General features: G+C 34.4%; 2 protein-coding genes across 2 annotated transcripts; one reads left to right on the forward strand and one right to left on the reverse strand.

The window, feature by feature from the left end:
- Window positions 1–6,412: 6,412 nt before the first annotated feature.
- On the forward strand, window positions 6,413–15,788 carry LOC129797015 (putative metabolite transport protein HI_1104). The gene is made up of 6 exons (XM_055839244.1): window positions 6,413–6,698; window positions 10,275–10,508; window positions 10,768–11,393; window positions 14,861–15,136; window positions 15,226–15,423; window positions 15,491–15,788. Exons 2-6 carry the CDS (start codon window positions 10,282–10,284, stop codon window positions 15,697–15,699), a joined length of 1,536 nt encoding a protein of 511 aa, XP_055695219.1. The 5' UTR covers window positions 6,413–6,698; window positions 10,275–10,281; the 3' UTR covers window positions 15,700–15,788.
- LOC129797024 (uncharacterized) lies at window positions 11,921–14,457 on the reverse strand. Its single transcript, XM_055839256.1, has 5 exons — window positions 14,057–14,457; window positions 13,769–13,940; window positions 13,522–13,688; window positions 13,070–13,235; window positions 11,921–12,938 (listed from the first exon to the last, which is right to left on the reverse strand). The coding sequence occupies exons 1-5, from the start codon at window positions 14,408–14,410 to the stop codon at window positions 12,487–12,489; spliced, it is 1,311 nt and encodes a 436-aa protein (XP_055695231.1). The 5' UTR covers window positions 14,411–14,457; the 3' UTR covers window positions 11,921–12,486.
- Window positions 15,789–16,124: the final 336 nt, after the last annotated feature.

Genomic DNA, 16,124 nt, shown 5'->3' on the forward strand with positions numbered 1-16,124 from the left:
GAGACGACGAGAAGGAGACACTATAAAAGTTCCAGGATCTCGTGAAATGAAATGAGAAGCATACTATACTTACGACATATAAAAGAACATTACTGACCATATTCACGTTCTCATGCCTACAAAATTACGACAACAGAGGTGGACATTGAGAGTTTGTGTGGAGTTTTTGGATGAAACTGAGAAGATTCTTTCTTGACTTTGTTTGGTTTTATTCCCCTTAAACTGAAATGGAAAAACTTTCAATACGGCGAAAATGGGAATATGGTGAAAAGGTGGAAACTTTTGTGAATCACATTTTGGATTTTTATTTTCCATTTCATCGGAAGGAAAACATATTTTCTATCCATTCATATTCCCATTTGGATTTCACGAAACTCCTCTACAACTATAGGTATATAATACATATATATGTGCTTTTGTGAGATAGCGAAACATCCCACGAGTTTATGCGAAATGATGGAGTACCCAATCCATCCCTCTCTGCTTTTTAATATTCAGGGGCTTTTGCGCTTTTTTCATGGTTCACGAGAAACTACCCGACAAAATGTAGATTAATAATCCATTAATCCGTGAAAACACATAATTTATCTTTATGTTCAAGCCCAAAATTTATAGCCATGGCGCACAAATCACAAGAATTTCGAGAAATGATTGGCCCTCTTTTCCGTTGTTGGCCCCATCTCAGATTTCCAGCAGTATAGTGGTTCAGCTCCTTCGTATAAAAATCATAATAATAGAATCAGGACCATAATGCTACCATTTAATGTCCTATAATACATCTCTCTGAACCATATTTTGAGAGGCTCCATCAGCCACGTCACCCATTCACTTGGGACCCGCTGCCACTGCAGATGATATAAGGGCGAAAGATGTTTCGATAATAATTCCTTCAGCTTAGGGGTTGATATAGCCATACTGGATATGGATCACGTCACAAAGCGATATATATTTCTTATAAAATATGTGTTCAATTTTATAAGTTGAATCTTCATCCCTTTATACGCCAAATCGTTCAGATCCCGGGGGTGGGATGTGATTCGAAGCATCTTGCACAATTATTGATGGAAAACCATAGCTGAAGTGGGAGAGAATTGACAAAAAAGGTGGTATGTAATATCATTCAAGAATTGTAAAATATGCAGATTAAAAATTTGAGTTTTTTGCTTCACAGGGAATAGGACACAAGAATGAAAAATTGAGTTCCATAACATTGGTATGTAAATTTGTATTCTCACAGTGATTTCTTTTTCTTCTATTCCCTCAACTTTTGTCCAATAAATAAAGTTTTTTCTACAAATCAAAAAAAGAACCCTCTTGGGGGTACCATTAAAAATTCACAATCCTAGATAAACACATCTAAATGTAATCTCCCTTCTGGAAGAGATATCTCAACTCAGATTCATAGAGAATGAATGAATTGAGAAAAAAAACGAAGGAACTTCAATATAGCGTGTAAATTCTTTTAATATTCTATTCTATTTGCTCCTCATTCACCCACACTGAAGGTGCTTTAAATGAATGTGATATAAAATATTTATCAGTTTCTTATTCAAGGTACATCGACAGCGTAGGGGGAACTTCCAATATTTGCGCGTCGTTCCTTTTTTTTATTGCTCATTCTCCACCGGGGGAGCAAACATGCACAATTAAATTTCAATTGAACACACTTTAATGGGCCCCCATAATATCCTCGAAAATGCCGCCGAAGAGGCATGAATCGTCACGACTGGGTAGACAACAAATTGGAGCTTTACCCGAACTGTTTGCAATTCCTTATAAGTTGATCCATTAGTCCATTAATCTCTGTGGGGCCACCCAGCATAGGAAGATTTCATGAATGATATTTCTTCTCGTGTAGATCACCCGCCAAATTAACACTCTGTGACGGATTGGACATACATTTCGAAGACGATAAAAAATCATTGAATTTACAAGGAATATCTTACATAACATGGCATGAATTAATGGGTTTAAGACGCCATTTAAATGGAAATACTTCGATTTTTATCGTACAGATTGCGATGAAAGCAAAAAATACTTGTCCGGTTCTGATTTGAATGGAATAATTTTAATTAAATTTATGATGTCTTACTCCACATATATGTATGTAGTATATAGTAGGAGCCGCTGTTTGCGGTAGTGTCATTGAAACTTTAGACTTCCTTGTTACACTTTATGTATTAATTTTATGAGACAAATATCTATAATGTAAAATTGATTACCTATATGAAAAATTCTATATACGATTATTTTGTAAAATATGTAAGATAGATCTTATAACATTAGTACATAATACTTTTTGTACATTGCAAATCAAATGTTGTTTTTGCTTTTATTTTTAAACTGAACATTATTATTTCTTAAACAAGATTAAATAAATAAAACGGAAATATAAACATTTATAACTACTGCAGCTTTAATGTATTACCATTTAACAGACATCCAACGCCGTTTAATTAGTTTAATTTATCCACCATCACTCATTGGATATATTATTAATGAAATTGATAATTTAATATATAATGCCCAAAGCATTTATGAAAATTTTATAGCTTCATGGAAAAATTTGAGTAGGAGTCTTTTCTATGTAAAATGAAATCATACAGAATTTATGAGAGTAGTAGGAAAGAGCAATGAAATAACGTTGACATAAAACGATTCATCTGCCATTATTAATGAATGCGATATTTTATCTACTATGACAATAACAACGAGCAACTTTCAAGTTCTTCCCATCTTTAAAATGCTAAATAGAATTTAAATAGTCAAAAATTTAAAATTATTTTGTGTAATAAAAGTATTTTAGCTTCACCGCATTGACCACAAAATTGTGTTGAAGAAATCAAATGTACTGGTAAGCTGACCAAGCTTACGGGAGCTGTGTTTCTTTCAGTGTATCAATTTTGTGAGAGCAAACTAGAACGCGAATTAAATTAAATACGCGCAAAGTCGAGAAAAGTAGAAAAGTCATACCCTAAGAAATCTTTAGAAGGTCATATCTCGAGAACGGATCCATAGATTTTCATAAATTTTTTTTTGTTTGAAAGGTCTTGAAGTCAGCTATAACATATCGAAAAATGAAAAAAATTTATGTCGCCATTTTCGAAAAATTCGAGTTCGAAATTTTCGAAAACTTTGTTTTTGACTTTAGCGCCTCTTGCGGTCATTTCTCGAAGTTGCAATGTTCTAGACATTTGCAGGGTTTCTCGAAACCTTTCATTTGCGCTTGAGTTGATCAAGATCGGACTTGTAGAACCCGAGATATGACATGCCAACTTTGGAAGGCTATATCTCGAGAACGGATCCATAGATTTTCTTCATTTTTGGCATGGAACTAGATAATATAGTCGGCTACAACATATCAAAAAATGAAAAAAATTTATGTCGTCGTTTTCGAGATATTCATCGAAAACTCATCGAAAATTTTGTTTTTGATTTTTGGCCCCCTAGCGGTCACTTTTGAAACTTCGGATGTTCTAGAGAGTTGTAGGGTTTGTTGAGATCTTTCATTTGACCCCGGGTTGATCAAAATCGGTCAAGCCGTTTTCGAGATATGATCGATTTTCGATGAAAAATTGTGGCGGCCATATTGACTAAACGGCTTGACCGATTTTCGAAAATGAGGTATCGTTGGAAAGCTCTTGATGGCCCCTACAACATATAAAAATTTCAGATTTTTAGCTATAATAGCGGCTGAGATATAGCGAAAACAAAATTTTGAGGTTATTCAAAATGGCGGACGGAGGGGTGGGGGGTAAAATTTGACATCATAATCGGATGTCTTCCGGTCGATATTTAAACTTTGCCGTTTACCGCAAGTCTCTATCTATTACCGTTCTCTTGCAATTTAGCGTTGTACTACGGACGGACGGACGGCCGGACGGACGGCCGGACGGACGGCCGGAAAAAAAAATTTTTGGCGCATACGTTTTTTGGAATGTGGGGACCCTAATTCGTGCTCATCCCAAGTTTGAGCCCGATCTGACGACTTTCGATTTTGCTCGGTACACAAAAGCTGTGTCTGAAAGAAACACAGCTAAAAACTTTGTCCAGTACATAGTGTTGAGAAAGGCATACGCGTGAGGCAAATGGTTATTCCCCATGAGAGCTGACCTTGTACCGTCCATTACGTTATGCAGACAGACAAGTTTAATGAACCATATTCTTTAATCTCAAATAAGACAAACTTTATCTTACAATGTACATGCGTAAGAAAAGAATTTAATCCAATTGTATGAACAAAAAACAATTTTATTTCTTTAGCTTTTCACATAAGCACAGTACTGCTTGCAAATTGATCTCAAATTGTAGGTATCAATTATAAATTATTCATTTAGAAATATAACTCTATCTGTCTGAAAAGAATTCCATGTGAAATGGCAAATAAAGTAAATTCTTAAATCACAGAATAAATCTTTTTGTTGAAACCTACATACATTTATAGCATAAGGTATACTATTTGCAATAAATATTCCCAACTGTACTGATTAATCAATTCCAAAGCTTTTATTATTCTGACCCGCTTCTCTTGCAAATTTATTGGCACAGAAAGTGATACAATATATGTACATGTATGGTATCAATATTGGATTCTTGCAAAACACCTGAGATATAAAGAATCCCAATATCATGCAATTTCTCTATTAAAACTGATTGGGTTTGCTGGCTGGATGCTTTTGCCCAAGCAATTGTATTGAAGGCAAAAGAGAGATGAGATTTTCTTCTGGACCGAAGAAGCCTTGAAACTTGGCCAATTGTCAATGGTTATTTGTGCCAATTTTGCAACTCACTCTGTTATGTGTGTCCTTTAACCTTCGGAATCCTTTTTTTTTGCCTACACACATACATACCATAATCTCTTCCGCTCAATTCAAGTATCCTACTGTGTGTGGCACCCTCACCAGGAGCCGAGAACAGAGCCTCGAGAGGAAATCAATGATGAATCTCTTGAAATCACTCTCGATTCTTTGGTCACAGCGTTTTATGTTGTTTATCTGGGAGATTTCGCGTCATGTGATACAGTAAATCCGCACGAGATTTTCCTCCACATTTGATTCACTTCCACGATACTGCAAAAAAGTGCTGTTTTGGCTTCTGGGTGCTTTATGCTTCCTTCAAGCTCTACAAAGTGGGGAATTTTTGTATGAAAAAAAAACTGACTCACGCTGTATGACAAATCTTGTTGCTTGAGAAAAAGCCCCAGATTGGAATGAACGCCGTACTTTTTTCCTCTTTCTCACTCCGCAGGATTTCACCACAAAAAGACTGAAAAATCTTCTGGAGCAGTCGCAATTTTTTTTATTGTTCATCTTTTTTTATCTGTCCAGCAATGGTAAAGATGTGGTTTTACAGCCTCTTCAGCCTCTTCAACTATACCCGATACTTAGGGCTTTAATTCATGGTCACATTTCTACAAGTATTTGTGACAAAATTATTGGGTTTAAAATGCTGGGAAATCCACACTTGCAGAGGAATCACCGGCTGTGCAGAGTTGCCGTGCAGAAAAGCAATATAATTGTGGCTGCAATATCAAGTTCACTGACGGACAACTCACCTTGGCTGAAAAATTACAGAAAATTGACCTCAAGACACCTTCACTTTGGACTTCATTTGGATTGAGTTTTTAGAGATGATGTTAAAGACAATGAATGGCGCGGTTATACAAAATTCGCTCGTTTTGACATCACACGCGCATTATATAGGACGAATTAATCGAGAAAAGTTTACATAATTCTGCGGAATTTTGCAAAATTGCTTCGTTTTCAAGATCATTCTCGTAAAAAGTTGTATCAATGCTCACAGAATAACTGAGATCTTCATCTTATACAGTTTAAACTTGCTGTTGAGATTGCAACTGTTTGATAATATTTTTCCTTTTAATTATATTCAAATCTTAAAACCTCTCTAAAACCATCACGAGCGTGGAGGTAAAATACTGGGATAAGCTCAAAGATGTTATATTCATCGTGATTTCTATGGAGGCCATTTTTCAGCTGAATTATGTATTCGTCGAAATTATACATAAATTGGCATATTTTTATGCAATACATATGATGAAAATGTCCACAAGTATTTGATAACTATGAAATAATAAGAAGTCCAATTAGAATAAAAAGCTCAAGTAACTAGAACTTTTAATGAGAAAAAAAAAGTGAAAGTAAATCTTATACAGTCTTGATTGCAATATCAGTGCTTTGTTGTAAACATTTTAGCAGATAAGAATCATAAATCACATAAAAATCAATTCTACCTGTTTCCATATATTTTTTTTTCTCTAGAGACTATATACAAGAAGCACGTATACATATACGCAAGAAGCGCGAATTTACAATTGAGAAAACTTATAGGAAAATTCTGCGAGACAATAGTGGAGGGAGTGAATATACAAAGTGGAGATGGAGGTGGTAAAATCGATCTCCCTTTTACAAAACTTCCACCAAATACTGCTCCACCTGTGCTCAGATCACTCATTACCGCTGCAACTGGCCAGGAGGTGTGAAGTGTCGGTCCACCTGAGAATCCTGAGCACCTCAGTTGGGAATTAAATAATTTTAAGAAGAACAAAAAAAAAACTTCAGATTATTTCTGAAGAAAGTGAAATTTTTTTGTGTTTCCACAAAAGTTACGTGAATTGAGTGATTTTGTGAGAAGAAATTCCCGTGCAGATATTGCCAATTAACACAATATCGGATTAGAAGGTGTTAATTTTAATTCATCACCCAAAATATTTATTTTGCCAATTTTCATTTTAAAAAAAAAATTCATCAATTTCTACTTGACCCCAAAAAAAATAATTCAAAATTATGTTGTGCTACTTCAATAGATCAATTTACATTTTCCTGTGAAGCTTTTGTGTGTAGAAAAATACAATGAGAAAAGATAGAGAAAAAATCACTTTCAATTTCATGTTCGTGATGTCTTTTTTTATGAGATGAGAGATGACTTTTTAAATTCATCAATCATTCAAAAGGGACGCATAACAATTCATCACCTGCAACCTATATTTTTATATTGTGCGCCAAAGTACCTCTAAATTGTCGGGAAGCACGCGATAATTTTGACAATTTTCATCATTTAGTAGGACATATCATTTATAGAGGTAACATTTTATTGATACATGTGCCCAAATGTTAGCAATGAACTATTTAATTTCAAACACGCGTGTGAAATTGAAAGTATTTACCTGTGCGACTCTTGAGAGATCAAACGTTCAAATTCTCATCACCTAAGACGGAAGCTTCAGCATTAATTGGATTAATGTAGGTAATGTGTAGCACCTCTCTCGATATAGGATGGAGATGAAGTGAAAATACCACATTATGTGGAATGTACGCGAGATTTTGCTTCCATGGGTATGGCGCGTTGAGATGTACAAGATAGCCCCGTGATTGGTACACGTGTCCAGTACCGACGTGCCTCCTTCGAACTACCAATTCCACGTCCACTTCCAAGGTTAACCCGTGCAGTAACAGTTGTCCCCTCATTAATGCAACTTCCACTTTGGAATCTGCTTATCCCACTCATGAGTGCATTTTTATTATTGCCGCGCACCATGTAATGCTAAGAAATCCGTTCTCCTGGTAAGAAAAAAAATTAACATTTTTTGCCGCATTGTAATGGTAGAACACTATCAACAATTTATTGCATTTATTTAAATTATCTCAGATCGAGAAATATTCTTGCGGGCACTGTCGTTGTAGGTGATCGATGCAACGAGCCTTTCTTGTACATAAATTCTATAATTTTTTTTTAATCTCGCTAAGAGATTATGCGTCTAGGAGAGTAAACTAATAGTCCACCAGAGTTAGTTTTTTTATAATTAATAAGTATATGATTTTAATTGAAACATTTTTTCCAAAGGCTTTAGCAGTTGGAATTTCAAATAAATTAATTATTTTAGTTTTATTGGACAGAAAAGGATAATCAATTCACAAATCGTGTACTTCCTTAAGAACTCGTGCATACTGTGAAGGTTTCTTACTTTCGCACTTGATTTTTTTTCCATCTCTGCCCATGGATTAATTAATTTGTGCAGTAGAATGAATGCAACGGCGCAAAGATTGATCTATTGAAATGCAACACCTACATAGTATTAAAGCACATCGTGTCCCTATCCTCGTCTCCCATCTCCGCCACCCTCTCTGTATACATATATTTTTTTGCAAAGCTCTTGCACATGCTGCAATAAATCAATATAATACCGTGCATAAATAAATTGAATTGTGCTAGTCATATGATGATCCGCCGTATCATCTTTCAGGAGATAATTTTGCTAAAAGGAATGTATTACACAATCATTTCCCTATTTCATTGCGATTTTCCATTATTCTGTGTGTAAGACTTAATTATGGAGATACTGGGAGGAGGGAACCGTGACACTGTGAGCTAAATTAATCAATCTGTTCTGTAACGATTATTCAGCAAGACCTTGACTTCGACCGTCTTGGAGCAATTTCACAAAGTGGGAAGCATTATTTTGTGAATCCATCACACTTTTTTCCCCTTCTTCTCCATACAGTAAATTAATACCGTGCTTTGAGGCTTTTGGAGGAAAAACTCATTTTCACTCCAATGATCTTCCCCATATATCGTCTCTGTGCTTTGAACTATAAAAGCTCTGAAGTTTATATAGGAAAAAGCTCTCCGTTTTGCATTATATTTTCATATTATTGACCATAGAACCGGATATCAAATTTACAACACGTTAACCTTAACCCATTTCGTTTGAATTAACTAATTAGTTTGTGTGGAAGCACTTCTGCTAGACCTCGTAATTCTCTTCGAGGCAATATTTTGTCACACGTTTTCTGCAAAAATATGCATATTATTTAATCTCAATAAACATTCAAAATTAATTTAAATCGATCTCCAACGACATAAATAGCTCAAATGCGAATTAGTTAAAAATAAGGAATTTAGTAGACTTATTTGTGTAAAAGACTTTTATTTCAATAAATACATAGGATACGTACATAGTATATGTACAGTACATTATGTATGAACCTATTTACCAATAAAAACTAATGGCAATGAAAGGGTTTTTGCAATAAAACATAATAATGTTGCTAATAAAACTCCAGCATACAGTGAATTTACATCTTGTCTTTGAGTATTTATTAAGAAAAAATTACAGAGAATTAAAATCATTGAATAATGTCTTATGCAAGAAAGAATTTAACTAAGGTCATTCGTTTTTTTTATAAATCATTTTTGTATTTAGAGATTAAAAGGGCAAAATTATGATTTTGCAATCTGAACTTTTTAATCTTTTGGTATTTTTAATTGTTTATGAAAGATTAGGGGTACGGACATAATTCTTTGAAAACGGAAACCATGGAATGTTGATCTTGAAATTCCATTGTGGAAAAATTAAGTCAGAGTTAGGGGTATTTCATTATAAATTAATATTTACCTAAAGCTCACATTTCTTGAGATAGCAATTGACAGAAAAATGAATTTTTCTTTGATAGTTCTTATTCTTTCTTGAGATTTTTTTTCTTCTGCTTAGAATAAATTGTTTAACAGATACATATATTTTTTTTATTGAAAATATAGGACATTTTAATTTAATTGATATACCCCTCACCACAACAGTATGGTTTACGATTAATAAGAATATCAAATGAAGAAAATTAGAAAATTACCACCGCAAGAACAAAATGTTATACGGACTCTTTTTGCATTTTAAACTTTGCCCCAAAGTTTCCCTTAATTGGTCGCCTGGGGTTATTTTGGCTTAATTGGTTTTAAAGTCTACACAATCCCATGAGTGCGGAATGAATGTTCATTCCCACCATTAAATCTGTGTATTGCCACAATCCACTTTCAACAAAACCCTATGAAAATCATAATATGAATAATGGAGGTTCTGGCTTTTCTTCAGCACAACCCTCTCATCTCTCTCTCTGTGTAACCAACAATTTTGAACTTTGAAGAAAACTTTGTGCTATGTATGTAGGTATAAGTTACATACATATAACACAAAGTTTGTAATATTTCATATGTGATCTATACGCTGTATAAATATTTTACTAGTTGATTTACCATCATTTTATGCTTGAAACTTTCCAAAAATAATTTTACTTAATTAATATTGAAGATATTATGTAGAATTCATACTATACATATTGACTTGTCTCTTTCAACCCTTACATCTTCATTATAAATTTTGCTCCCTGCAGGGCAATTCCTTTCATGATTGAAAATGCTTGATATTATAGTTCAAAGTGAACATGACATCAAATTAACTACAAACATTTGCCTTTCATTTGCAGCATTAAAATGTTGGACATATTTAAGAAATTATCCTTCCTGTATAAACCATATGTGTTGGGTGTCCTCACAATTGGATATATTGTGGGCGAACTGGGTCACTACTTGATTGGTGTCACATCCAAACAGACCGCCAGAGAACTCATCTACGGAGATATATCTTGCCAACTCAACAGTACAAGTTTCAAGTTGTCAGAACTTCCCGTTGATTGCAGCACAGTTGAGACGGAGGAAGAGTAAGTTTTTTCGTTATAGTCTTATGTGATTTAATACATAATTTTTATGCACCATGAAAAATGTTTAAAAAAATTACACTATGTTTGGTAGTTAATTTACTTACTTTAGTGCCCATAAATTTACCTGACCTTTGTTTAAAAAAAAATTAAGGAAGATTATGTTCATTTTTTATTGAATTGTAAGTTGTAAAAAAATTACATAGATAGTGAAAAAAGTATGACTTCATAAATGCATTGAACTTGTCTGTCTTTCAACCAGGTGCATGCTGGTGGAGAAAGATGGAATTTCCTATTGTGAGTGGAATTACAATGGACTTGGCCTTGATTATCAACTTCTCGCCGGTCCCAGCTTCATTGCCGTCTTCACGGTGATGGGCGTGATTCTGGGAATTGCTGCAGATAAATACAATCGTGTACGAATGCTCTTCGTCTGCACGCTCATCTTCTCCGTGGCCATAATCCTACAGGGTGCTGTTACCGAGTATTGGCAAATGGTTGTGCTGAGGATGGTGATGGCACTCGGGGAGGCTGGATGCAATCCACTAGCCACGGGTATCATGTCAGATATTTTCGATGAGGGCAAACGTGCCCTTGTTATGGCTATTTTTAACTGGGGTATCTACGGAGGCTATGGCATTGCCTTTCCTGTTGGACGGTACATCACACAGCTGAATCTCTTTGATCTAAGCTGGAGGATTTGCTACTATGGCGCCGGGGTGTTGGGCCTTATTCTCGCCATTCTCACGGGTGTGACCCTGAAGGAACCTGAGAGATTGACTATTGGAGAAGAGTCAACTACACAAGAGAAGATTAGCATCTGGCAAGTTCTCAAGCAGCCGAGAATTATTCTTCTAATAATAGCCTCTTCAATCAGACACTGTGGAGGTAATTCTCTAAAATTTATCTTGTCTTTGTGTTTTTTCTTCATTTTCTTTGCAAACTTTGAACTTTATGTCCTAATTTCATAAAACATGTACAACATGGAGCTTTTTTTCTTTAAGTTCAATGAAGGTATTCAATGAAAATTTGATATGTTAGGAAGACAAAAAAATACAACACGTTGATTAAATATTTTAGCAGAATTCTTTTTTATGCTTTTACAACATAAAGAGCATACACACAAAAAAATGCGCGTAGTAATAAATACTGTTCCCATACAAAATTCCATTAGATACTACTACGTTAGCTTTTGAATACGCGCCTATAATGCATATTGTTACTTCAAAAGCTATTGCATTTTTGAAACTACTATGTTAGCTTTTGAAAACGCGCCTATAACGGATAATGTAGTTTCAAAACTTTTGCATTTTTGAAACTACTATGCACAGGATAAGAAGGCAAACACAGTGAATTCGATCGCAATCATTTTAAATTTTACTACGCACAGTGTTTTTGATATTATATTTTATATATTTAGGAATTGAATGTTTCGAATTAAAATACATTATTTTTAATTTCAATAATATATATTTAATTTATTCTTTTTTCTTCCTTTTTTACATGTAAATACATTATTAACTTAATACTTAAATATTAACTTAATACTTAGAACTGACTTATGTATTTCTAAGACATCTTTTCTACTAAATCTCGGATTTTTATGCAATTCCAAAGTAAAATTGAGTGTGGAGTTTTGAAAATTGGTAATGCTTTCATCAAAATTCACAGCATTCGGAATTTTATTTACAATAGGTGTACTTGGTACATCATTTTGTGAAACATAACTAATTTCGCTTAAAAGATTACTTTCATTTATGCTTGATACATTATCTTCATTGGAACTTAATAAGTTATAATTTTGGCTCTGAATGACATGTTTCTTTAAGTGCTTCTTAAAACGAACCCAGTTATTTAAAGTTTGATTACAATTTTTACAAGAGTAATTGAAATTAAAGGGAAAATTGTGTGTTTTTACGTGTGATATAAAAAACTCTATGTCTACTTTTCTAGTTCACATTCGAAGCAAGAAAAAGGCATTTTATGCCAATTTGTTACACAAATTACGGATTGCCGGTGAAGTCTCAGGTGAATCAATTTGATAAAAATATTCCTGAAGGAACCTCCATATCTGTCTAGTGATCTTTGAGTACTCAATGTTGAAAACAAAACACAATTTTATTATTGTGTCAACTGCTTTTCGTATACTGCCCATCTTGTATTTGACTTCGTCGAAATATACAAATATTTCGTCGACCTGAAGCTTTGTTGTATCATATTCGCCAACAATTATCAATTTCGGCTGTATGGACAATTTTTGCTCTTGGTACTCACTCCGCATTACAGCAATCTTCCTGGAGATGTCACTCGGGCATGTTACAAACAGCGCCAGTTCCTTTTGTGCATCAAGAATAGATGGCTTGTGCGTCTTCTTTATTTTAACAGGAGTTAGAATTGCACAAAGCAGCAAGAGTACATCGCAATCCTTTTCATCTGAAATTTATGAATAAGTAATACATTATTACTTTAATAATTTAAGTAAACATTTCATTATTGTTAAAAGTAAAACCAAATAATAAATTCCACAAATACTAAAAAAGCTATAAAGTAAGTAAAATACTTACCACGAGTTATGCTTGAGTGAGAATTTATGAATTTTAGGAACTCGCAGCTCGCTTTATCTTTAATGTCGCTTTCATAAATGCTCAGGACTTTGTCGATGAATGCGTCATATCCGTCAAGAAGTTGATTCTCTTTACCGGGGTGAAGATTTGAAAAATCGACGTCAATCTGGAATCAAATTAAGTAAACAATATTAGGAAATATAAAATTTTGAAATTCATTGAATAAGTTTCTTCTATTTTTATATTTTTATGTTAACAAAGCTATTTATTGTGCAGATATGCGTATTAAAAAATGACAATTTTTTAATTATTTCGCACCTATATTCTTAAAATCACCAATTTTTTTAACACTAATTTTTATGTCTAGATTATTGTTCTTTAATGTAAAAAAAATTACGGGAACACTTACAAAAAGCACTATAATTATATAAAAAGATAATAATATTGCTTACCAATAAATATCCGCATGGGTCATTGTACCTTGGCCAGGTTTTCAGGATATTCTCAGGCGAATCCCTAATCTCTTGTAGACGTTCTGTCGACGTTTTCTTCCACAGGTCTATTACAATCTCCACAGGAGCACAATTTAGTGACAACCATGCTTTGTGCTCAGCAAAGTCTGTATTTAAATAAAAGAAAATCGGTTAGTAAAAAAAAAAATTGCATAGCATATAATTTAAGATATTAATTATTACATACCCACACTTAGCGGAAATGAAAATTGAATATATGGCCTTTTTGTCTTGGATTGTGGCCTACGCACGTCCTCGCCACCGTACTTTCTCTTGTGTGAAGCGCGTGAGTTAACAATTCGATCGAACAGTTTCCCCGAAGGCGCTTTTTTTCCCTGGCGGGGTACGTAGTATGTTTCCTGAAAGTAAATTCAATAGTATGTAAGCTTAGCATCATTGACACATCCCATAGATTATAGATTAAGTTATTTTTGCAATAGAACAGAGTACAAAGTTTGATGAAAATCCTACATACCTGTTTTTCACAAGGGAAACACTCAACAATATCTTTTGAGAAAAAATCAGCGAGTTCCGGAAGGGATTTGTTTGAGTATTTTTCCCGTTCGTCGAGAAGAAACTCTCCAATGCAGAAGACAAGATCCTTTTGTGCTGTTGAACTCAGCAGAGTGGTCCTCTTTTCCAAGAGGACTTTTCCTCTGTATGTTTTTCTTAAAATATCTTCCAGCTGTGAGAGGAAAAGCACTGTTGGGGTCTCAAGAACCGGCTCGGTTGGATTTCTCACTACTATTCTTTGTAAAATCTCTCCACCAACACTAAAATCTTCAATAGCCTCGAAATCAAGGCTTTCAAAAGACGAATTATTGATCATTCAATTAATTTTTTCACTCTTTCACAATTTTTTGTCCTTCTTGGCCGGCGTCTTAATTGAGAGTAACAGAATGCAGAAAAAACAGTGCAATCTATTGGTATAAGTTAGAATTAATTTTTAAATTTTTTTTCTATAATCGAAAATTTCAAATGAAACGTTAAAAGATATATAATTAAAAATGCAACGTAGTAGATATTAATATTTCTATCAACAATCTGTGCATAGTAGATTTTAAATTGCTCAGTTTTTGTTTCAATCGTTTTTATTTTTGAATCAATAGCTTTTCATAATATATTTCATAATAATCGCGAAATTTAGTGATTGAATCAAAATTTTTACACAATTTAAAATCAAAACAGCGTTTTTTTGGAAAATACTGCTAAAATTTTTTTGTGTGTACATAGACAAATTTTCATAATTATACCATATCGTTTATTTTTTTTCTTTCAGGTATGACCTTTGCATACAATTGTGATCTCTACTACACCAGCTACTTCCCGGACGTGGACCTCGGGTGGTGGTTGTTCATTGTGACCGTGGGCATCGGAAGTATTGGCATTGTTGTGGGTGGCGTTGTCTCCGACAAGATTGTGGCTAAGATGGGTGTTCGTTCTCGTGTGGCCGTCCTAGCTATTAGTCAATTGATTGCCGCCCCATTTGCCTTTGGCTCCGTCTACTTTGAACCACTATGGGCTATGATAACACTTGGAATTAGTTATTTCTTCGGTAAATTGTCACTATAATGTTACCCATTCCTTCCTCTCCCCTCTTGACGCATTTGATGACTTATCTGAGATTATCTTTTCCTCACACAGCTGAAATGTGGTTTGGAATTGTCTTTGCATGCCTCGTGGAAATTGTACCAATGGGAGTTCGATCGACCACTGTAGGTATCTTCCTTTTTGTCATGAATAATGTTGGAGGAAATCTACCAATTCTCGTGGATCCTGTGGCCAAGGCTATTGGCTACAGAGAATCCATTTCCATCTTTTATGCGGGATTTTATTTGATAAGTGAGTCTCCATTAAAAATGTTGCGCCATGTTGAAGTAGATATATAAAATATTGGTACAATTTACAGGTACATTGCTCTTCTTCATCACCATGTTCTGGATGGAGGGCCCGAAGAAGGAACAAACAACTTCTACGGACACCCGCAGAGATTCCAGTCCCCGAGATTACGGACACGACAATAACACATTCAGCACAGCCGATGAGACGAATCTCGCTACATTGAGAGCCAATGGGCACACCAATTATGGCATCCGCAATGAGAATAGCAGACTGTGATTGTATATAAAAAGAAATACGCAGAAATCTCACACACTGTGCACAAATTTTTTTTTTCAATAAAGATTTCAGTTAAAAATATTGAAAAACTGTTAGGTTTTTGAAATTTTCTTGCATTTCTAGTAGAATTTTCCGCGGGAAATAAAGAAAAAAAAACATAAAAATCTTATTTACTGTGTGTGGTACTCACAGTTTTCCTGATTTCCTTCGTACATATTGTATTTTTCTCCCGTATTATGTCCTCTATTTCATCCCCCTGTCTCTCTCGGTGCATCACCTTCACTCACTCTCGCGTCCTCTCATCCACCTCCGTAATACTCCCATCTTCTACTCATCCATCGTCTCTACACTACCACTACCACAATGTGCGAATAAGCAACAATAAATTATGAAAAAAGCATACAGAAAGAGGAAAAACAAAAATA

The sequence above is a fragment of the Lutzomyia longipalpis genome, chromosome 1, assembly GCF_024334085.1.
Source record: "Lutzomyia longipalpis isolate SR_M1_2022 chromosome 1, ASM2433408v1".
Classification (NCBI taxonomy): Eukaryota; Metazoa; Arthropoda; class Insecta; order Diptera; family Psychodidae; genus Lutzomyia; species Lutzomyia longipalpis.